This window comes from Haemaphysalis longicornis, unplaced genomic scaffold (assembly GCF_048455015.1).
Source record: "Haemaphysalis longicornis isolate Haplotype H1 unplaced genomic scaffold, Haemaphysalis longicornis Haplotype H1 scaffold_9, whole genome shotgun sequence".
In the NCBI taxonomy this organism is placed as follows: Eukaryota; Metazoa; Arthropoda; class Arachnida; order Ixodida; family Ixodidae; genus Haemaphysalis; species Haemaphysalis longicornis.
In genome coordinates, this window is record NW_027526460.1 from 3177103 (window position 1) to 3200956 (window position 23854).

At 47.6% G+C, this 23854-nt stretch overlaps 1 protein-coding gene across 4 annotated transcripts in view; it reads left to right on the plus strand.

Annotated features, from left to right (window-relative positions):
• The first annotated feature begins 2729 nt into the window (after window positions 1-2729).
• Hlk (hulk) overlaps window positions 2730-23854 on the plus strand; it is a 169239-nt gene continuing 148114 nt past the window's right edge. For all 4 annotated transcript variants that reach the window (XM_077683866.1, XM_077683867.1, XM_077683869.1 and 1 more), the window contains exon 1: window positions 2730-2948. In XM_077683866.1, coding sequence (XP_077539992.1) covers window positions 2765-2948 — 184 coding nt within the window. In that variant the 5' untranslated portion in view covers window positions 2730-2764. The remainder of the gene's footprint in view (window positions 2949-23854) is intronic.

Consider the following 23854-nt stretch of genomic DNA (forward strand, 5'->3'; position numbering starts at 1 on the left):
TCCCTCCGGAATGGCCACGGCCACCATTCTAGCTCTTGATCTTCAAAAAGCTTTCGATGAAGTCTCCCATGCAGCAATCCTCAGCAATCTTGAATCACTGAAAGAAGGCCACCGGACCTATAATTACATCCGTTCCTTTTTAACCAATCGTACCGCGGAGCTTCACCTGGGAGATGTCGCCTCCGCACGATAAAAATGTCATCCATAGGAACCCCTCAAGGAGCAGTGTTGTCACCGTTGCTCTTCGACGTAGCCCTCCTCCAACTCCCACAACAGCTTTATCAAATACCCTACCTTCGACACAGTTTGTACGCGGACGACCCTTTGGACTTCTGGAGGAAGCGATGCCCAAATCGAAGAAACACTTCAAACCGGTTCAAACATGGTCCTCGCTGCCGCGGCTCAAGCGGGGCTCACTTGTTCCACAGCAAAATCCGAGCTACTAATTCTCCCTCCGCCTCGCGGTAAACCCCCGAGACCTCCTACCATTACTATAACTCTCGGCCAAAGCCAAATTCCTACGGGGCCCAGGATAAAGGTTCTAGGGCTCTCAATACAACAAAATCGCGCGAACTCCCAATACCTCCCTCAACTAAACGCCCAAATCATTGGCCTTCTCCGACGCATTGCTCCCCGGCATCAGGGCCTCAAGGAGGCAGAACGCCTACGCTTCCTTCAAGCTTTCATTATCGGTCGCCTCAACTTCTCCCTCCCGTACCTCGATCACACCCGTGCAGAACTTGACAAAGTAAACCGCCTGTTGCGTAAAGTCTACCGAGTCGCCTTGCAGGTACATCACAGCACTTCCACTGCCAAACTAGAACAACTTGGTATCCACAATACCGCTGAGGAACTTATTGAGGCCCATCTAATGAATTAATACTCCCGTCTAGCATCATCCCCTGCGGGACTAACAATTCTCCGCCGATTACACATCCGCATCCCAATCTTTACTAATTCTGCCCACCCGATTCCCTCTACCATTCGCAACAATATCCTAACCCGGCCGTTTCCCCGCAACATGCACCCCATAAACCACGTCGCTCGATGGGAACAACGCGCTCGTTACCTGGCGGAAAAATTCCCTATCAAACCGACAACCCACTATGTCGATGCCGCTAGCTACCAAAACCACACACCCTATGCCTTGGCGGCCATCAACAGTCCTAACTCCCCCACCCCCTCCTTCCCCCACTCACATCTCTCACCATCCGCACCCACTTACCTACTGAGGCGGAAGAGGCGGAAATAGCGCTAGCCATTTCTCAGAGTTCTATACCCCAAAAGTCATCTTGTCCGATTCTCAATCTGCTATACGGAACTTTGCCCGAGGGCGCATATCAGCCAAAGCTCTCAAAATTCTTCTGCACAACCCCCCCAAAACGCCCGTGGAGCTCGTGTTGACGCCCCCCCCCCCCCCCCCCCACCCCCACCGGCTTAGGGGGTAACGAGGCGGCCCATACAGCAGCTCGAGATCTTACTGTCCGAGCAGGCCCTTCGGTTACCCCTAACCACGGAGCGCAACACACTCGAGATAGCCTTATTCGCAAGGGGCTATCGCCGCGCACTACCGCCTCCTCCGCCAGAAATACCCCCCCAGCCCACTCCTCACTTTCTACAAAGGAAGAACGCTTTGGCGGCTCCTTCGAACTAATACCCTTCCGTGCCGCGCCAGCCTTTATTGCACATACCCCGATCAGTACCCATCACACTGCGGAGATGCCTACACCATCTGCCACGCTATGTGGGCGTGCCCTCGAAACCCCTTACCCCTAATCCCCTTTGCTGATCAATGGGAGGCGGCGTTGGGTGGCTCTGACCCCGGGGTCCAGAAAGCCTTGGTGGAACGTGCTGCCGAAGTGGCCACCACCCGCCCCTAAATTGCATGCTGCAATAAAGTTTATTCCTCCTCCTTCATCGCCAAAAACCGCCGCCGAAGGTAAGGCTATATACCTTTGCCATTTGTATTGCCATAACTCGCCACCGAGCGTAGGGCTTTGCCCTTGTCATTTTTGTCGCCGTGACTCGCCGCCGGAGAATTGATTGACTGCTTGTAGGTTTTAACGCGCCGACGCAAGGCAGGCGATGAGGCGCGCCGTAGTGGAGAGCTCCGGATTAATTTTGACTGCCTGGCAATCTTTAACGTGCGCCCAAATCTCGTACACACGGGCGTTCTTTCTTTTCACACGGCGAATTACACGGCAACTCTTGCGCTTCCGCCCCGTCTGTTGCGCTTCCGCTTTCTTTCATAACTGTCGCTATGTGCCAACCAGCCCAAGTATCCCGGCCTGCATCCCGACACTGCCTTTCCTTATTCTGTTTCTGTTTCTTTAAATCTATATTTCAACTTGAGCATGTAGATTTCCATTCAATTGATAACCTGCGGCCAAATGCCACAATAGAAAAAGCTTCCAACAATTCCAAGTATTTTTACGTAATTCTGCGAGTAGCTCTCACAAACAAAAGAGTGCTTGGAATTTAGCGAAAATAATCTAAGATGATTTCTGTTTCAGTATTAGACATGCTCCAATCAAGCGATCGATCGATGGAACAATCAGTCGCCTAATGAAAACACGGACACTTGTGCTACCTTCTATGCGGTTGGTTTTGAATAGAGGCGAGCGAGGGGTGACGGGGAGCACGCCGGAGGGAGGGAAGAGGCTCCTCGCCAGGGAAAGGTGTTCGTCCCGTGGCGGCCCCTGGCGCCGGCGAGGCGCGCAGGTTCAAGCGGGCGAAGCGCGGGGGGCAGTCGCGCTCGGAGAAGATGGCTGTGCGGCGCCTGCTCCTCCTGCTCCCGCTGCTCCTGCTGCTGCTGCTGGGACAGCGGAGCGAAGCCGCCAAGAAAACGAAAACGGCCGCCGCCGCCGACTCTGACGTGATCGAGGACGTGAGCGGCAAGCAGCTGGAGAGCCTCGTCCAGACTGAGGAATACCTTGCCGTCTTCTTCTGTGAGTCTCCCATGATAGTTTGCGCTGCTGCTGCTATTACTACTGCTACTACGGCAAACCACCCGGTGATTGCCACGCTGCTTCCGAATTAATTACCGACATTACCCGACTGGCGATGGGGTAACTCTTGTCGTGGGTGAATAAGGACTGCGCGGCACCGGCAATCGACGCCCTCACTTCGGGACGAGCAGCAGGATACGAGCGTTCGACGGCGCATCATTTTCTGAATGGAGAAGTGGCGCCTTGAAAGAAAAAAAAAAAAAAGACAGAGTAAAGTTTCATGCAGTGAGGTTTCCGAGCGGCTTAGTGATTATAACTTCATCCGGAGCCTTTTTGCTCGTCGTCACCAATGGCATAGATTAAGTGTATTATGCAGATATTCTTGGCTATCCATTTGTATTCGTTTGTTTGTGTAGTCGTTTTCTTTTTGTACATAGTCTTTCCTAACTGGCTATCACTCCGGGCGTGTCAGCAGTTTGCAAGTTGGTCTCACGTGCAGCTAAAGTTCGGCCACTAGCTACTTGGACTAATGCGTCGTTAATAGTCCGAACATTTTGTTCACTCTATTACAACGGTCATAATTTTGTCGAATCTTACGAGCAAAAGAAAAATTATAATCCCGTTCACATAGAAGCAGCAAGGGGGAGTACTATGTTTGCTTAAATTGCTTTGTAAATGCATCACGCTGTAATAGACCATGAGCAAAACTGTGGAAGTACCTCTGAGCGGGGGGTCCTCGTTCCTTACGCCTATAAGTGCACCCCTCTTTGCATGAATTCTCATTCCTACCAGTATGGTTATCTAGACAAGCGCCTTCTCAGGAAATATTCTGAATTCAGCCTGGTGGGTGCTGTTCTCGACGGCGAAGCGTGTAAAATAGCGCCCCTTGCTTCACGCTATTTGCGGACAAACACAACGATAAAGTAAGTTCAGAACAGCGAGAAGGTGATATGGGGAGAAGATTACGTCCTTGACACGGCCTTGACAGTAATCGGCGCTTTACGCTGCCCTTAATGATCAATAATATGGCTCAAAGCACAGGAAATACGTGCGTGATTCGTACTTTATAAAAGTTGTAGGTTTGCTCCTACCAACCTGACTTTCCAATGAAGTTATCGGCCACTTCCCAGCGACCCCCAGTTTTCAAAGTTGTATTGCTTGTATGCCCCCGACTATCTGAGCACAGCAGTAAAACGTAAAGAGACAATTAACAGGGAAAGATGTCGGAGGCCTAACCGGCTGTGGAACCTGGGTTGAAATTAGAGCGCGGTTGGGCATGTTAAAGGCATCCGGGCATCCGTCATACCAGCCTGTTCGTATTTCTTGCTAAAAGCCAGACTTTCACGCACAATATCGCACATTAAAAGACCGCAGTCGTGTACCACTTTGGAGGAGACAAAGATTTCCGGCGTCCCCCAAGCATGCCCGCTTGCACCGGCGCTTTCGCTAGAGAAGCAGGCTGGGGCCATGCGGGCGCCGTTCCCCTCGCCTCGAGACGAAGAAACCGTGCCGTCGAGCAGAGCCTGGGTCGCTCTAAAAATAAGGCGACACGCCGGTCCGAAATCTCGATGGGGTCTCGTAAACAATTTACCACTGGCTTTTCTCTGCGGGCCACCGCCTCGTCCTGTCGACGTTTTTCCTGCGGTACGCAGCCCTTGTTTATTCGTTTTCGCCTTGTCTTGACTTGAATAGCCGGCGAGATGATCGCTTGGCCACCGGTTGCTTAATCCCACACCGGCCGCTCTCGGGCGCCGGAAGAGCCGGTGTCAGAGTCCCTTCTGGCTTCGCTTCAAACTTGCTCCGCGCGCCGCTGGGAGCTGTTAGGGCCCCGCGCCCCTTATAAAGTTTCGCGGCAGACCCGCGCAGGTATTGGGTTCTTCTTGTCTTTCGACGCCTTTTTGTTTGAGCCACCAAGGTGCATCGGTCAGGCGAACAGCCCGCAACAAAGTCTCTTGAGAGGACTAGAATTGACAGTGCGAGATCTTGGTTTATTCGGACGATGTAAGCGTCGAAGAAAGTGGGTGAAAATGTGCTAAGAACACACGCCGTTCTCCGGTTATGACTGTCAAATTAATCGGTCGTAATGCGCCAGAGGACATAGGTAGCACACGCAGGGCAGTTAAAAGTTTTAACGAAAAAAGCACGGACGGGGGAAAAGGAAGGGCACGGCCCGCAGCATTGTGTCCGTGAACAAAAGTGCTCGCTCCAGTTTTGTCATCTTATACTTAGTTTATGTCCCTTTTATTCTCGTGTCTTTGCTCTCGTACCCAACAATATTCGCCGAAGGCTTTACGACGACCGTCCGAACTACCTCCCTCAAAGCGCGTTGTGTAGACGTAACCATCGCAGTGCGCAAGTGAACGTTAGATTTAGCTTGGTCGCGTTTTTTTTAACGCAACAACACTTTCACAGAATTACTTCACCTTTTCACTTGTTGGTAGGACCATATGTTCCGTTTTCGCATCGCTACAAATCTCTACAAAAAAATTAAACCCTGCACAGGTGTGAAGTGCTGTTTCACAGATCACGGCAGTCGTGCAGGAAAGCACACCACCAGTATGATTTAATACCGGATGCCGGGTTTTATCCGCCCCACAGTAGCGTACGTGGAACAATACCGCACCCAGAAGGGCAGTTATGGAAGCGACCTTTACCCTTGATACGGGAGCGACCACAATACACACATCGTTGCGCAGTGTAGGGCGGGAGCATTTAGCGAGCGCTTTGATTCACTGGGATCCGCTCATATCCGCGTCTTCAACGATGGACGACGCTGATATTTTATACGTGGTGCATGGTGCAGCATCTCCGAGAGTTGGAACTACCCCTCCATCTGACTGAGTGAATTAATTACGTGCGAGTTCTGCCATCTTTTCGGCTTCTGGCGGGTGGAACTGTTTTGGTTGGACCGTAGCAACGTTGAAGCTGGCTCGGATATATGTTCGGCGATTGTTAACCTCCCGAGCGACCAACTGCAGCTGCTCTTACTCGTGTGTTCACTTCTGCCGTCTTACTTTCTTGCGTTCCTCTTGCTTTGCGTCCCGAACTCATCACCACTTGTTCTTGCTGGCTGATTCTGCAATCTTTTCTCACGAAATTGCTTCTAGCGGTGGCCGCTCCCCTGGTGGAGGCGGATATCGAAAACGCGTCGCGTGTCAAGATTCGGCGCACGTCAATGATATCCGGGCGATCTAAATTAATCTGGTGTCTTCCATCCCGGCGCGGCTCATGGCCCAGGGGTATCCTTGGCGCTCTGCCTCTCCACCCCCCAACCCCTCCCGTGAGGTTATAATTTTAAAAATTCCTTCTTCAACGCCCCTTCCCTCCCCGATTCTGTCCTCTCTGAATGGTATCTACTAGTCGCGCTCTACCGAATGCGTCAACTTCAGTATTTCTCTAATTTTGTTTTTTGAACAGTCGCCCTGAATCGGTTGAATCGAATTAAACAAAAGACTAATCGGAAAATACGGTGCTCATTAAAAAAGACATAAGCAAACATAAGCGGAACGTAAGGGGCGCTTCGTGTGCACTCGCAACGCGCCGTCTAGGCTGACAGTCCCTTAAAGAACACAGCGCGCCTCTTGAAGGGTCCGAATGGAATCGCATCTTGTCAATCTAATGTGTCAACTCCTAGTGGAATCCACACGTCAGAAGAGTGAATGAGTGTGTACATTTTAGTTTAAACGAATTTCATGAACGCAAGGTCGGCGCCAGTCTAAGGAGGGTACCCTCTCGAAATCTGGGAAGCCCTGGTCCGCACTGGCTGGCCTTTGCGCCGTTTTCTTTATTTTCTCTCTCTTTAGTTTCTTCTTCTCCTTCAGGGTATGGGCACGTAGCCTTGGAGGAGATTGTTTTCTTCTCCTGCCTTGCTTTATTCTTTTTCCTCTACCCTTTTACGCACTGCATGTTCGCTATTGGCCTAAACGTGTTTTGCTACGTCTGTAATTAGCATGCTAAAATTATTCCTGCAGGTATTAATACATGCATCTCTATAAAGCAAGATTTTAGGTCGAAGGGCACAACGCATTTACTAGATTCCCCTTTCTGATCCGGGGCTGGGCGATGAGGCGGGGGATGCGTGTTGGACTCGCGTTTGGAAGTCCGAATACCAGAACAACCACAACTGTCTTCTGCTCTGTCTGGGCTATGGGCACCGTCTGCATACAGGTGACACCGACGCTCGACGACGCATTTCAGTGCAGGGGCTCCCATGCTTCCACGATAATAAGACGTGTTGTTTTTTATAATGGCACAGTTCGAATGCCCGTGATGACACCTGCGAATTACACCAGGCCGCCATCCTGTCACATTCGCCATCTAGCGCTCCTTACGCCAAACCAACGAACGAACGAAGTAAGGAACGTACGAACAAAAAATGTTAAGCAAGCAAGACATGCTGCATCGAGATTAATGTTTTGCGAGATTTTTTCTGACCATGCTACTTCTTTGTGTTGGTACGTTGCTTTTGTTCGTGATACGAGAAAACTTAAGTGTGTTCGAAGTTATTTTGTGTAAAAAATTATGCATAATGAATTGGCACTTCAGGGACACCTTAAATTGCCTAAGGGCTCCGATTTTTTTATGCAAATTGGTGGTCGTTCAGGGGGTCTGCAGATTCACCTACAAACATAAAGCATGCACAGGTCTTCCTGAAGATAGGCGATTTGTCCTTGAGGTTTGTAGTTAGAAATCTGAGGTTTCAAATCATCCGCCCTTTATAGTTTATGCGGTTTCTCTCAGTATCCGAAAAAACGTTTTATTTATTGACAATAATTTTGGATTTGCTTGATAACAGTTATACATTTGCATGAAATAGATTTTTTTTTCACTTGACTGGATCTATTTTGTATCCTGAACAACATGATCTTCAAATACGGAATGAAGGTGTTCTAAAACGCGAAAAATACACTTCGGGAAGTTTTTGTTCTGCGTGCGTATCAAAACTCTAGGTTTTCTTGCTTTTCGTATTTATTAATGCTATGCGATTTGTTTATTTTAAGATATATGCATTAGGCAGAGAAAACACTGGCAACCGCAACAGCAACAATAACCCACTTGCTTTGTTATGATACTTTTATGAGAGTCTTTGCTGGGGAGGGTGTTTTGAATTCTGTGGCCCGTACCGTCATTGACGGGCAATTTGGCCAAGGTGAGCCCGTTAGAGTCCGATTCAAAACACTTTTTGCCATTTTCTTCCAAGAATCCTGTGAAGTGTCCTTGCTCCTCTTAAAGATGTATTCGCATATGGCTATAGAGGATGATGACAGTGATTTTTTTTGTGTGTGTGTGTGAGATATGTGTATCACGCCTTGTATGTTCTTGTGTTTGTTGCCGTGCGCCAGCACAAAGGCCCCCGGCAGTCCCTGGGCACGCAAATAAATTATTATTATTATTATTAGAGAGGGGGGCGGGAAACTCTCTACTAAAGAAGGAAATGCAGACAGGTTTGCCGACATGCGTTCTCCGACACGTTACTCTGCAGGAAGGCGAGAGGCGAGAAGATGGTAGAATAATAAGAGCAGCAGCAAGAGGAAGGCCAAAAAGATAAGACATAGCGTCCTGCTTGGGGGTATTGAATATATCGTGAACTGTGCGCTCTAAGGGGGCCAGTGTCGCTGCGGCGTCAATATCCTCAATATTTTCTTTGGTAGCGCATTTTCACCTTAGTTTCCCGTGCAGACGACGCCAGAAGTGCGGCTTGTAACAATGCTGTAGGGCACAGTGTGAGCATAGACATTACGCTTAATTACTTTTTGATGTGGACTCAACGAGGCAACTCGTCTGCGCGTCTGTAAGACTCGATTGTTCAAACTTTCTCCGAATATGAAAACGCTATGGAATAAAACGCCTTCGATCCCTCACAGACAGGCAATGAACTTAACTGAAGGTCCTGAGGAGCACCGCCGCCGTTCAGGGCGGCAGCGCGGCGGGCCGCTCCCACTGGTTTCCAAAAATAAGATTTTTTTTTTCTGGACAAGACTTTGTGTGGGTGTGTGAGTGTGTGTTAACTTGTAAAAATGCCCATCTCTCCCCTATGTTCTGCAAATATGTCACCTCTATCATCTGCCTCTCCTCTCTCTGAGTCTGTCATGCTCTGCCCCAACTCCCACACCAGCAGGCGTTCCGGTGTCCACCCCTAGGTGTGACAATTTACGCCTGCTGGTGGTCTTTCCTTTCCTTTTTCTTGACAATAAATTCATTCATTCATTCACGCCTATTTTTATTCATAACAATGTCTTCTCAGCAATGCGAATGTGCATAATAGTTAAGCCGACTTGAGAAAGAATCAAGAACAGGGAAAGCTCTTAAATTCGACCATCATTCGGTTTTATCGATAATTCTAACTGTACGGTTTGGTCCCGCCAAGCCTCCATAGACGTCGGTGTATAGAACAGCCCGTTAATTCGAACGCGAGTGGCGTCCGCCACAGCCCCCGGAAGGCAGAGAAGAAATAGCACATCTGAAGCTCCCACGGGGGACGTCTTGGGAGAAGTGTCTCTGCGGACTGCGTCGATGTGCACACCAGTTCAGAGAGTGTGGGCCGTGCTGACAGGGGGCACCATTTCTGAGGCCGGAAGCGCAGAACCTGTCGTTGCCAGTGACAACGAGGATAATGGCGGACAAAGCACCCGCGCGGCCATCGCTACGATTCTATGACAGGATGGAATGCCGCGCGAAAAAGGAAGCCTTCCGATGCATCCGCTCGTTAGTGCTAAGAGTGCTGTTTTTCGCCTTCACGGATAAAAGGCAGGCTTTATTCAGTCGCGGATTTCTCCAAGCGTTCAGTTTCTGGCTTGCTCTACTGCTCCACAATCGGCTTTTGTTCGTTCGAACTTTTACAAATTCGAAATGAGGGAGCGTCCTCTTGTAGTTCGAATTAACGAACTTTTACTGTACACCGCTTTGTAGAGATACAGGGGTTTTAAAGGCGGCAGTCTTTCTTGAGATACTCAAACCCAAAAATCCTGGTCTTTCGGTCTGTCTTGCGATTCAGCCAACCAGCCAAAACCCAACAGAATTCTTGAAAGAGAATTTATTCAGGGAACACTTTTCCAAACCGCTAAATCCGGAAACACATTTCAAACCTGTCGACGTTGTTGAGCAAAGAGAAAACATTCAGCATATTTCAGACAAAACGTCGATAGATACCTGTTGCTGGCAGTGTGCGTTTAATTGAAAATAGTTGTGTTCTTGATATTTCCAATCAGGGGCGCAGCCGTAAATTTTTCTCGGGTTGCACCTCAAACTCCTCCATTTGATCTTTCGAGGAATTAAAAATATCTATAATACATACAGAACTACTAACTGATAATATAAATAACTATAGACTGAAAATACATACATATTAACTGCTAGGAACTAACGAAATAAAATATTTCCTAAAATAATTATTTGCGTGTTTTGAAAATGGTTGCAGAATTGCTATCACTGCTTGCAACTTTCTGCTCTGTCTACATAACAAGAAAAAGCACTTAAAGAAATATGGAGATATAGAACAAATATAAACATATATGCTCAACAAGCATGTAAGTAAAGAACTAATTCATCTAAAATTAACAAAGCACGGAACGGGCATTTTGTACGTGAAGAGCTCGAAACAAACAACCTGTGGGTGAACGTTTTATTTTATTGTCGCTTTGTCATCCAAGATTTTTTATTCCTTTTTGCACACGCGCAACGGTTGCGGACAAATCTTAGCACCTCTGCCTTTTATGCCAATATATCGCCAATATATTGCGTAGGTGCAGCTTGTCAACCGTCGCGTACTGTGAATTATTGAACCAAAATTGATCACACAGAAATACGTCAAAATGCACAGTTTTGGTGACAAAACTGAGATTATATTTTGATCAGGGCAACGAAAGTGTTCCTGGCAACAAAGCGTACATATATACAGAAAGCCCATTCTACTTGGTGCGTATATACCTAGGAATTGGCTGCTGCGGCGCCGCTCGGCCAGCTCGGTAATAGATCGTTTTGCCGCATTGCCGCATGAATGGCGCCGCAGGAACAAATTTTCTGGTAAATTCTACCATGTAGAGGGGCGGAGGGGACGAAGTTCGATGTAATTAGCACGCCGGTTCCCGGTGGCGGCCCTGGTTGCATGGATAACTGAAGCAGCCTGGCTTGGGGTTTCGCCCGCGAATCTAGCCTAGTTTGTTGCGAGCAGCCACTCTCCGTCGCGTCGCGAAGCGTGAGCTCACTGAACAACCCCGTGAATGGAGGCCTTGCATAAGAGTTAATGATGCCAGGACAGAAATGGGCCACCAAGGCGCGCTTTCCGGACAGGAGTCCTGTGGTTCTGGACAAAATCCTAGTGTGGTTTCCGGCGCAGGTGGTTGCCCTGGTCGCCGTGCATGACACCGCGACAAAATTTCGGAGGGGGCTCAAGCTCCAGAAGACCCCCCCTCCCTACGCTCCTCCCTCCAATAGCAAATAAAAATGCGCGTTGAAAACAATGTTTCGAGAACGTTCGACCAAAAATACCAGAAGCTCTCGCGCCCGAGCCTTACCCTCGTGGCACGGCCTTCCGAGTGCCACAGTGACGAAAGGTTGCAGTAGATGGTGCGGGCGCAGTGGAACTCGATGAGTTCCGGGAGTAGTTGGTGAGGACGGGAAGCTTTAGAAGGAGAGCGCTCGTTGGCGCATATTCATCGGGTGATTAGTGAGAAGTTTAGGGAAATAGAGGTCGGGAAGCCTGCTACGAAAACATCGGCGCCACAGAAGACTGCGGAAAGGGAAATAAGTTCGAGCAACCTTGACTGGAAAAAAGCAGAGCAAAAGGTTTCCCCCCAAACAAGCAGTGGGCCTGGACGGAATGCCAATGCAACTGATAAACCTGCTTGGACCTAAAAGTAAGGCATCGCTTATGAGGACAACAGATAAGGTGATACAAACCAAACAAATACCGGAGGACTGGGTAGAAAGTAGGATGAATTTAATATATAAAGGCAGAGGCAACAGAGCCAGTATTGATTCATACAGACAACTAGCAGCTACGTCAGTCGTGTATAGATTCATATTGCACGCGATAAAATCGAGAGAGAGAGAGAGAGAGAGAGAGAGAGAGAGAGAGAGAGAGAGAGAGAGAGAGAGAGAGAGAGAGAGAGAGAGAGAGAGAGAGAGAGAACTTTATTTCTGGTCAGATTAAGACCTATGCAAGTAGTGAGAGGAATGCGGAAAGGAGTAATGGTTCCGGATCTCACATTTGCGAATGCAGTGCTGTGCTTAAAATCAGACGTTCTAGCACGCCTTGAAGTCAACCAGAGAACGGTAGGCCGTTTGGCCTTAGGAACGCATGGAACAACTAACGAAGCAGTGCGGGGAGATATGGGCAGGGCGTCGTTTGAAGTTCGAGAAGCGCAGAGTAAAATATGTTTTCAGAGGAGGCTGAGAGCAATGGATCAACGTAGGTGGACAGCTAAGGTTTTTAGGTACCCATAATTGAAATGAGTGGACACGCAGTAGCTAAGGAAGACTAAAAGGCTACCGATGAGATACGGAAAGAACAGCGGATAATACAAAACAGCCAAGGTAACCAAGGCAGAGGCAAGGCAGATAGAAACGAATAAATGGAGAGAAAAAATAGAAGCTGAAACGTCGCTAGAGATGTACAGGGCTGAGAAATTGGACATCAGAAAGGAAAATTTCTACAATAATTCCCAGGGAAGTGCTTCGCTTTTTGAGGCTAGAGCAGGTTGCTTGTGAACTAAGAGCTCTGTGGGGAAGTATTCACGAAATGATGAGGTATGCGCGGTCTGCGGAAAAGAAACAGAAACTATGCGGCACATAGTGTTAGAATGCGAGGGTATCCATCCAAATATATGTGAGGGAAATATTGGGCTTCCAGAAGCCACAGGATTTAACGTTAGCACAGAGGGAGTTCACTTCAAGGCTGCCGAGGCGGCGAAAATAAGATTAGAATGCTCGTGGACGAAAAGGAGAGAGGGGAATATTGCCTAGGACAGCTACCACCTGTAACAGAAAAAATAAGTATTTTGTGCCTAATAAGTTTTTGTGCCTGCCCTAAGAGCAGCGCTAGTATTAAACGAAGAGTATAAAACATTGTTATATTAGTTTTTTTTTGGTAAGATGACACGTCACAACCCCGCTACAAAGAAGATACCAATAGCCAACGTCGTCGTCGTCGCCGAAGATTTTGAATTGCCTTGAGCAAACCTCCACCGTGTTTATCGTGGGAGGAGGGGAGGGGAAGAGAGCGAGGGGTGGGCGGGAGAGAGGAGAGAGGCAGGGGTGGCAGGAGACCATCGTCTGTCGAAGGCATCTGCTGCGAAGTGAGCAGACACGCGGCCACTTTTCTTATGTTTGTTCATAAAAGGTGCTGGGGCCCTCATACTTTGTTATCAATACCCTTTGGTTAAGTTGTTGATGAGTAAATGCCTTGCCAGTTATGCACTTTTGTCTAGAAGTGACGCCGACCTAAATGGGACTCGGTGCGCAGCGGAGCGACTTGCGCCTTTACCCGACAATGTCAACTTGGGAGCATCAAGAGCGTTCACATTTCCGCGGTTTTTTGTCGGCGGCTCCCCGCGCACATGCCCTCTACTTTCTTTTCCACTGGTCGTTCCGGCCTCTTTTGTCCAGAAGGTGTCTTGCGGCCGAGTTGACCTTGTCCCAGCATTCTTAAACCTCCAAAGCGGCCGGTCTTCGTTCTGCAGTCGTCGCCGGTCTGCAGTCTTCGTTCCGGCGACCGGAACGAAGACTGCAGCACTGCGCAGCCCGGAGGCGACGCGTGTTTAGGCGGCGGCGGTCGCGGGAGCGGTAGCGATGCGGCGCCGGTGTCCCTTCGCGCCCGTTTAGGAAGCGTGCCAGCGAGTGAGCCCGTGTAGCGCCGCGGTGACGTCCGCGCTGCCAAGGGTTTTCGGTTACTGCGCGCCGCACGCGGCCATTCCTCCCCGCTGCCCGTGCGGACAGCCGGCATCCCCGCATCTTGGTCGGTCCGCCAGACAACGCCACTTGCGTCAACGGGGCAGCGAAGCTCCCTTCCTCCCAGAAGCCCCCTTTTTACTTTCAGTAACCTTGACCGTGGGTGGAAAGCCCAGATAGCAGGCTGGCACGAACGCGAGGCCAAGAAGACGCGCTTGGAAGGCGAGGCACGAGTCGCATACAATGAAGTCGCACGGCAGCTCTCCTAAGGACCTTTCTCATGCCTTGATGCATATTTATTATAAAAATCACAATTATTATTATTATTATTATTATGGTGGTGTTGACGATTGTGCAGTCCCGCGATATGCTTTCAAGCGTGGAGATTATGTTGGGCTCTATCACTTTTATTCATCTGCTGAATGGTCTAGTGTTTTTGATGTCAATGATGTTGACGAACAGGTTCGACGTTTTACCCAAATTGTCAGGAGTGGCATGGAAAAGTACATCCCTTGTTATAAGCCTGTTCATTCCAAATTTCCCCATTGGTTCTCTAAAGAACTTCGAAGTTCGCTTAAACTTAAGGACAGCGCCCACAAAAAGGCCAAGCGTTCTGGGCTCGACAAGTGGAAAGCGGAGTTTAGTCGGTATCGCTCACTTTGTAAAAGCCTCTACCGGCGTGACCACCAGCTCTATATAGAGTCGTTAGAGGCTTCTGCGTCTCAGAAACCGGCTGACTTCTGGAGGTATGTACGCGGCCGTTCTAAGGAGTCTAAAGAACACATTAGCCTGCTTAATTCCGATGGGGAACAGGTTGAGGATGTCGTCACTAGCTTTGCTCAGTACTTTCATTCTGTCTTTCAACTGCCAGATGGTCACGACGAACGCCTATCGTTTAATAATATGTCTAATTTTAGTACACTTATGAAAAACTTGTCAATGACGAAAAACTTGTCACTGATAGCCTTAAACGGATGAAACCGTCATTTTCCTGTGGTGCAGACGGAATTCCAGCAGCCCTCATGAAGGCTTACGACAACATTTTTGTGCCTGTCTTAACTTCCATTTATAATAACTGTTTACTTTTCGGCAAATTTCCTCGTGCATGGAAGATTGCTCGAATTTTTCCAATATTTAAGTCTGGTGATAAGTCAGCCGTTACGAACTATCGCCCAATCTCACTCCTTTGTGTCGCCTCAAAACTCTTTGAGTCAGCTCTGCACAACGTTCTTGCTGCCTGCGTCAATAACGTTCTGATACCAAATCAGCACGGCTTTTTCTCGGGTCGATCGACGGTTACAAATCTTGCAAGCTTCATGACTCAGGCTTCGGCTGCAGTTTGTGAGAACGGCCAGTTGGATGTTATCTATTTTGACCTCAGTAAGGCGTTTGATGTAGTGAACCATAAATTATTAATTAACAAGCTTACTATGTCCGGTGTTGATGCAAGCCTTGTTGCCTTGTTGTCCAACTATCTCCTTGACCGGTCCTTTTACGTAGATGTAAACTTCAAAAGGTCTAGTGTTTACACTGCAACGAGTGGTGTACCTCAGGGTTCTGGGCTGGGTCCACTATTGTTTTCTATCTTTATCAATGATGTGTCAACAGTGTTAACAAAATCTTCATTTCTTCTCTATGCTGATGATGTAAAACTATTTAGGCACATTAGCAGTTTTCAGGACTGCTGTGCCTTGCAGAGGGATGTGTCGGAATTATCGGTCTGGTGCAGCAAAAACTGTCTAATTTTAAATCCAGCTAAAACAAAGGTTGTCACGTACAGCCGGAAAACCCATCGTCTACTGTTTTCCTACAGTATAGAGGGAGCTCCTTTGCAAAGGGTTGAGGAGATTAGGGACCTCGGAGTTCTTTTCGACAGTACCCTCTCTTTTTCTTCTCATATTAGGCTCATCACCCGGCGAGCGCTCCGAAGTCTTGGAAATGTGTGTCGGATTACAAAGGAATTCTCTTCTCCAGATCCATTTCTAATGCTATACAATGCAATATGTATCCCCCAGTTAGAATATGCTTCTGTTGCCTGGAACGGCATCTCCAAATCTAGTAGTGAATTAATAGAACGTGTGCAGAAGAAGTTTTTATCCATATTTAAGCACCGTCATCACAATCACAGTTTTCATCCTGATTCTGACTTACCCATAGTTACTTCCATCCCTTCGTTGACCTGCAGACGTATGCGTGCAGACTTTACATTTCTTTACAAAATTGTTCATGGTGACCTTTCTTGCGCGGACCTGCTTAACTGTTTAGAGTTTAGTGTTCCACAGAGGCCCACCAGGTCGCATCGCCCTTTCTTGACCGCTGCGCGCAACTCCAATCATTCTCCAGTGCGCAGAATACAGAATTGCTACAACCGCTTCTCTGAACGCCTTACTTTTACGAAAAACATTCCTCAAGTTCAATGGATCCACACGGGCGAATATCAAGGCAGCGATCACGCCATTCTATCTACCACTGTAATAGGATCGGACTACAAAGCAGTAATAGGTCGGGCTCGCCTCACAGACTGGACGAAGCTCAGAGAGGAACGGAGCAACCGCTCACCAGCCGAAGAAACCCAAGTCGAAATCTCTTTACACGACTGGATCAAAAAACTTCATCAGGATTTCCTTGCACACACCAAAATAATAAAGACAACCACAGCCACGCCGTGCATCTACTCTCATTTACTGCACATCTGGGAAGCGAGGACTAGTTTGCAGCGGAGATGGAAGCGGCAGAGACACAATCGAAGACTACGAAAACGGATCGCACAGCTAACACAAGAAGCTGCGAAGTACGCCAACTCTCTCTGCAGGGAAAACTGGCTTTCTCTATGCGATGGCCTGCGCGGCACCCTCACCACTGCAAAAACATGGAAGCTCCTCCGCTTCTTGATCAACTCCTCAGTTAGCAAAACAGAGTCCCATCACAACATGGCTAAAATCATACACCAATTTCCTGGAGACATGGAAGACCTGCTCACAGCCCTCAAGAACAGGTATCTCCAGACACACCCAACAGAACCTCTACCACCATATTCAGGAGCACCAAACCCGGCGCTCGACGAAGACATCCAACTGCACGAAGTGACCGCAGCCATACAGACTTTGAGAAGACACACAGCTCCAGGAATGGACCACATTTCTAATAGGATGCTTGTTAACCTTGACGACCCGTCGCTCTTGGAGCTCACCAATTACTTCAATAATATCTGGAAGGAAGGAACAATACCTGAGGACTTTAAGACCGCGGAAGTTCGGCTGATCCCGAAACCAGGAAAACCACCCAGTATAGAGAACCTCCGGCCCATATCTCTTACTTCGTGCATAGGAAAACTCCTGGAGCATATCATCCTCAAAAGACTTCAATCCTTCCTCGAAGACACGGGAAAACTGCCCCCAGAAATGGTGGGCTTCCGACCCCATTTATCAACGCAGGATATACTGCTCCAGCTCAAAGAAGAAGCAATGAGACCCGCAACTCGTAATTCTCCAACGGCTATATTGGCACTGGATTTAAAGGGCGCTTTCGATAATGTAAAACACACGGCCATCCTGGAGAAGCTGAACACCCTGGACTGCGGAGTCAAGACCTACCAGTATGTCAAGTCTTTCCTCACAGATCGGAAAGCCATACTCAAAGTAGGGGACCACACCACGGACCCCTTTCCAATAGGAGGACGTGGAACTCCCCAGGGGGCTGTGCTATCTCCCCTCCTCTTTAACATTGCTCTCATAGGACTCCCTGCACTACTTAATTCTATTCAGGGTATAAATCATGGTCTCTACGCGGACGACATTACCATCTGGTCCACCACGGGTTCAGTGGGAGCAATGGAGGAGCGCCTACAGGAAGCAGCGGACGTAGTAAATGGCTACGCAAGGTCATGCGGGCTGAGCTGCGCCCCTCAAAAATGCGAACTATTGCTCGTGTCTCCAACTAAACAGAAAGCTTCAGAGACACCCACCATCGCCATACACATAGATGGGCACATTATCACCCCTGCTCAAAGCATCAAGATACTGGGCGTCACCTTTCAGGCGGACAAGAAAAATATCATAACAATCAACAAGCTCAAGACCATGACCGAGCAAGTCACACACATGCTCAAGCGCATAACAACTAAGGCAAGGGGCATGGGTGAATCCGATACACTCCGACTCGTGCAGGCGTTCGTCATCTCGCGGATCACTTACGCAATACCCTATGCTCTGCTCTCAACAACGGAATTGAAGAAACTGGACACCATTATACGAAAAGCCTACAAGCAGGCTCTGAGCCTACCAGTCAGCACCTCGACAGACAAACTGCTTCGTCTCGGACTCAACAATACAGCTGATGAACTCATAGAGGCACACCTATCCCATCAGAGGGCAAGATTAGGCACTACAGAAACCGGCAGATCCATCCTTTCGAGACTTGGACTATCGATTCCGCTTCAACACCCAACACCCGAAGTCACAGACATCCCGCATGATATCAGGCGCCACATTACAGTACCTGTGCTACCGCGAAACATGCACCCAGTGCATCACGCCGACCGCAGAGAAGCAAGAGCCCGTGCTATCTCAAAGCGGTATGGAAGCCATCCTGCCGTGGCGTACACGGACGCGGCCCTCTATCCCGGAAGGCGGGCCTCAGTAGCAACAGTTATTATAGGCCAAGAGCACCGCACCAGCGTATCACTGGACCGAGCCAACCCTCTACTCGCCGAGGAAGCGGCCATTGCCTTAGCGCTTACCCAAACTCAGGTTGAGACCGTAATTACTGACTCTCAACAGGCTTGTCGCAACTTTTCCAGCGGGAGAATACACAAAATTGCACTTAAAATACTTCAACAGAAGCCACTAAGAAGACCCGCCAAGATAATCTGGGCGCCTGCGCACATTGGGCTCTCAGGGAACGAGATTGCCCATCTCACAGCTCGAGAATTGACCGGCCGAGCACCTGAAGAAGAAGATCTGCGTCCGCTTCCTCTAGTCTCGTTTCATGAGATTACAACGCACTATCGGCTCCAAAGACAAACGTACGCCCTACCGCACAAACAACTACCCAAGGGTCACGATAGAATACTTCGTGCCCTGCAAACTAATACTTACCCCCACCCTAGCAGAAACCACCACATAGCCCCCACCCTGTATCCCCGTTTGTGCCGCTTCTGCGGGGAGTTTGGAACACTTTTTCACATGGTCGGCGGCTGTACACAAAGCCCACTTGACCCGCCCAATCCCTTCCACACCTATGAGCTTTGGGAGAGCGCCTTGGCCAGCTCTTCCCTCGACGTCCAGCGCAAGTTGGTAGAGAGGGCAGAAGACGCGGCCCGTGCCAATGGACTCCTGGAATGAGGAGGCCACCCTAAGGACTCTTTAATAAGAAACAATAAAAATGTTTAGTCTCTCTCTCTCTCTCTCTCTGAACGCCTTGACATCTTTCAAAGCTCCTTTACAATTTACCGTACTGCGCTGTTGAACACAGTATGTTAAACATCTATGATATCTCTGTCGTTCGTTTTTCTTTTTTTTTATTGCTGAAATTTGGTTTCTCTGCGGTTCTGTTTAACCAATATAGTTGCCTGTTTTTGAAACTGTTTACTTATCATGCTTGTCTTATCATTTGTCTCTATACTCTTGTCATTGTTTTTGTCGTCTTACTGTCAAACTTTGTTCTCTGCTTGTTGTGTATTCATTACAATAAGCTGAGCCACAAAGGCATCTTCTTTTTTCTTTTTTACCTGTACCCAGGCTCCGCCTGTGCTTTATTTTTGTAATTTTCGCTACTTCAATATGTGTGTGTCTTGTCGCTTGTTTGTTTCTTGCAATATGTTTCTTGTATTTTGTTTTCATGTAACTATCCGTGCGCCAGCACTCAGGCCTCTGGCTGTTCCTGGGCACGTAAATAAACATGATTGATTGATTGATTGATTGATTATTATTATTATTATTATTATTGGGACAGTGTAACTCACCAGCATTACAATTATTACGTACATCAGAAATCCAGCATGATTTCAGACTTCCTAGATATCACATCCATGGTGCAACAGAATAACATCAAAACTTCTCCGAAAATATCTTAGACGTCTGCTTTTCTAGCATTTAGAACGCGCGAGTATCAATGACGGATATCTCTCTTGTCAAACCCGACAAGCTTCATCCTCCATTTTCAGTTTCTGCTCTTGTATCGATTCGGCATTGTAGTGCCTCATTAAAGAATAATGAACTCTATCCCTTCTGTTATGCACGTGGGGATTACATTGACTTGTATAGTTTTTTTCCTCGTTTGATTGGTCATCAATTCAAGAACTCCCTGATTGCAATGCACAGGTCGAGCGGCTCACTGAAATTGTCAAAAGCGGAATAAGTCAGTTTATTCCCAAGTTTAAACCCAACCACTCCAAGCACCCCTACTGGTTTTCGAAAGAACTTCGTACGACCCTTTAATTAAAAGACCGCTGCCACAGAAAGTATAAAAAAACGGGGATTGATGAATGGAAAGAGAACTTCCGTTCTTACCGTAAACTATGTAAAAACCTTTATGAGCGGGACCAGCACTATGGAAAGAGAACTTCCGTTCTTACCGTAAACTATGTAAAAACCTTTATGAGCGGGACCAGCACTCTTATCTCTATTCTCTGGAGAGTAGTGCAAATTCTCAGCCTGCAACATTTCGGAGATACATCCGGTCCCGTGTCTACTGTGGTCTGAGCAAGGCATTTGATGTTGTCTGCCACACGTTGTTAATAAGTTTTTGCAGCCGGGCATCGGTACACCACTCGTGGCATTGTTGGGTAATTATCTAGATATTCGGTTCAGTTTCGTTAGCGTTAACGGGCAGACGTCTGCTTTGTACAGATCAACAAGCGGTGTGCCCCAAGGTTCCGCGTTGTGGCCTCTCTTGTTCTCCATTTTTGTGAATGATGTGTCAGCTGCAATTAAGATGTCGTCTTTCCTTCTCTACGCTGACGACATTAAAATAGTCGGACGGATTGAGTCCAATGACTGCATTGCCCTGGAGCAACATATCTCCTAATTTTCTAAGTGGTGCTCAGATGACAGATTAAATCTTAACTCTACGAAAACAAAGGTCATGTCTTATAGCGCAAAAACGAACCCCACTTTCTTTTGCTACAGTATTAACTGTGGTTACCTGTCTAGAGTTGACGAGATCAGAGACCTCGGCGTACTTTTCGACAGTGCCTTAAATTTCTCACCTCATGTCACTCAACTTACTAGGAAGGCACTCCGGTCTCTTGGGGCTGTATGCCGGTTCTCACGAGAATTCCTGTTTCCTTAATCATTCCCGAAACTATTCGGAACGCTTTGTATTCCGCAACTAGAATATGCTTCTGTCGTTTGGAATGGAATCTGTAGTTGTAACTGTCAACGTATAGAGCGTGTACAGGCCAAATTTGCATCAATATTTATGCATCCTTTTCCTTCGGAGCCTAGTCCTATAACTGTTTCCCTAAATTCCCGGCGGACCCGCTCAGGCCCTTTTTTCTTGTACAAACTGCTTCATGGTATTATTTTATGCCCGGAACTGCTTGAAACTATCATGTTTCGTGTTCCACAGAAAGCTATACAAGGCTCGCCCACCCTTTTAAAACAGCTGGAGCTCTCAGCACACGTTCTCTTCTTCAAAGACTGCAGCATCTGCATAATTTTCACTCCGAGAAGCTAGACATTTTTCAGCGTTCCCTTCTGGAGTTTTCGGCCGGGTTGCTAGCTGTGACACATTAGGTTCATTTTGGCAGTGCTCTTATTGTCCCTTTATCGTCCTCACGTGCGCGTTGATTTCACGGAGCTTGTTCTGGTTATTCGTATATTGTGTTGGTGCTGCGACTGTTATTGTTGTAGAATTTTTCTTTTCTGTCTTTTTATCATTATAATCTGCCGTATTCATTTCATGCGGTCATTTGAAATTGAAAATTTACGTTAGCGCGATCTTGTAAAGTCTTTCTTGTTTTCACTTACCTTTCCTTATCGTTACGCTTTTGTAAGATATCTCTTTACAATGGACCAGAGATTAGTTTCTATTGATTGTGTAATGTTGGTTAAATTAAAATTTTATTTTTAATCTTCTTTGAAGTTGTAGTAGTTTCTTCTTCTTATTTTTTTGCTCGCTACTGTTTATTTGCCAGCTGCTGATGTATTTCATTGCTGCCTTGTACCCTCCCTGTGCGCCAGCACGAATTGATTGTGTAACGTTGGTCGGATTACACTATTTTATTTTTAATCTTCTTTGCCGTTTTTGTAGGTTTTATTTTTGCTCACTGACTGTTTATTTGCAAACTGTTGATGTATTTCAGTGCGGCATTTTCCCCTCTAATTACGCCAGCACGAAGGCTTTGGCTGTTCCTGGCACTATAAGAAACATTGATTGATTTATTGACAGATTATTATTATTATTATTATCATCCAATTTTTGAGGACAAGGTGAACCAAAGCGACCTATTTTTTATTTAAACTTATTCGCGGTAATATTTCTTGCTCGGGCTTGCTTGCAAATGTAAACCTTTGAGTACAGCCGAAACCTACCCGGAAGTCTCCTATACTTCGTACCCCTAACACATGCAATCGACCCTGCTCATCGTGCCGCCTCAAAGAAACTTAAAATCTCTACTCGCATAATATTGGCCTGTTTCATATGCCCCTTCGGTCTTTCATGTGCGAAATTCTGACTTCTGTCTCGCACTGAATTTGTTTCGCCCAGTTTTAAATCCATCTTCATTGCCCCATTTCCGTTTTTCTTGATCGCGGTTATTTTACTTTTCCTACTCATGTATTTGTTGAAACCCGTTCGTTTTGTTGAATTTTTATGATCACTGTGTTTTTTCATTCCGTGATTGCTCCAACTTTAGTGCCGAAATCTTCCATTTTTGTTGGATGACCTTTAGTTTCTTAGTTCGACATCTTTTTTATTTGATTCGCTTTTATTTTGTTGTTTTTCTCACGTGTGGACGTATTTGTGTGTCGGCGTCTTTCTTTTAGGGGCGAAGCCCCTAAGGGGCTGACGCTGTTGGCGTCTCCTCTCGCCGTCGTCGTCGTCGTAATCGTCGTCTCATGAAGTCACGGTGCTAAAACACCGGGCACTAGAACGCTTCGTAACCCATACTAAAAAAATTAAGGAAGCTCACACTGATGCGTAAGACTTGAGGGTAACGAAGCTGAACGCAACAGTAGCATGTTTTCTCTTTCTCGCCTCTCGGCGTTTTTTACGCCTCACCGCTGTACGAGGGACCACAGCTGGATGTTCGCCTCCCTCTATCGCACGGTTCTGCGCCGCAGGTGTCCTCGTGGCCTTCCTTCATGGCGCGCGCTGATCGCTGCGGCGGCGGCGTCCTCGCCTTCCTCCACCACGTCCCGCGCATGGGTCCCGCGCACGTCTCCTTTCCCTCCTTGTGTATCTTTCCTCTACAGCCTCGCTCTCCCGTTTTCCGGCCGCTGCTCCGTGCCGGGCACTTGCGGAGGGGGTGTGGTGTGACCTGTAGCTCTCAAGGTCAAAACTGGTCACCCCGCGATGGCTGCCCGAGGTAGCGTAGTGTAGCTTGCGCTATACACAATACCGGGGCACTCGTTTACGCCTCGTGCTAGAACTCTTCGTAACGCGTACTAAAAAGCAACCCATGTCACTGTTCGGGTGTTATCGTTACGGTGCTTGTATGTTCACTACAGTGCGTAGGTACGACGTGCTCCAGTTTGTATTGCTGACATAATGAGTCAGTGACTTTTTCTGCTTGAACTTTAAATGAATAAGCGTTTGGATACGATATCTGCCGTCACTTGGGGACCCGCCCTTTGGAGTACGTATTCTCGGCGGCCACGTCGTAATAACCGCCAAATTACGGTGCCGCGAAACAAGATATACCCCAGCCTACCTCCTGTTCTTAGGTTCTTTCCTAATAATACCACGGCCTGTAGTACTACTTCTACTACCATTTTTACTACCAATCAATCAATCAATCAATCAATCAATCAATCAATCAATCAATCAATCAATCAATCAATTTGTTTATTATAGTT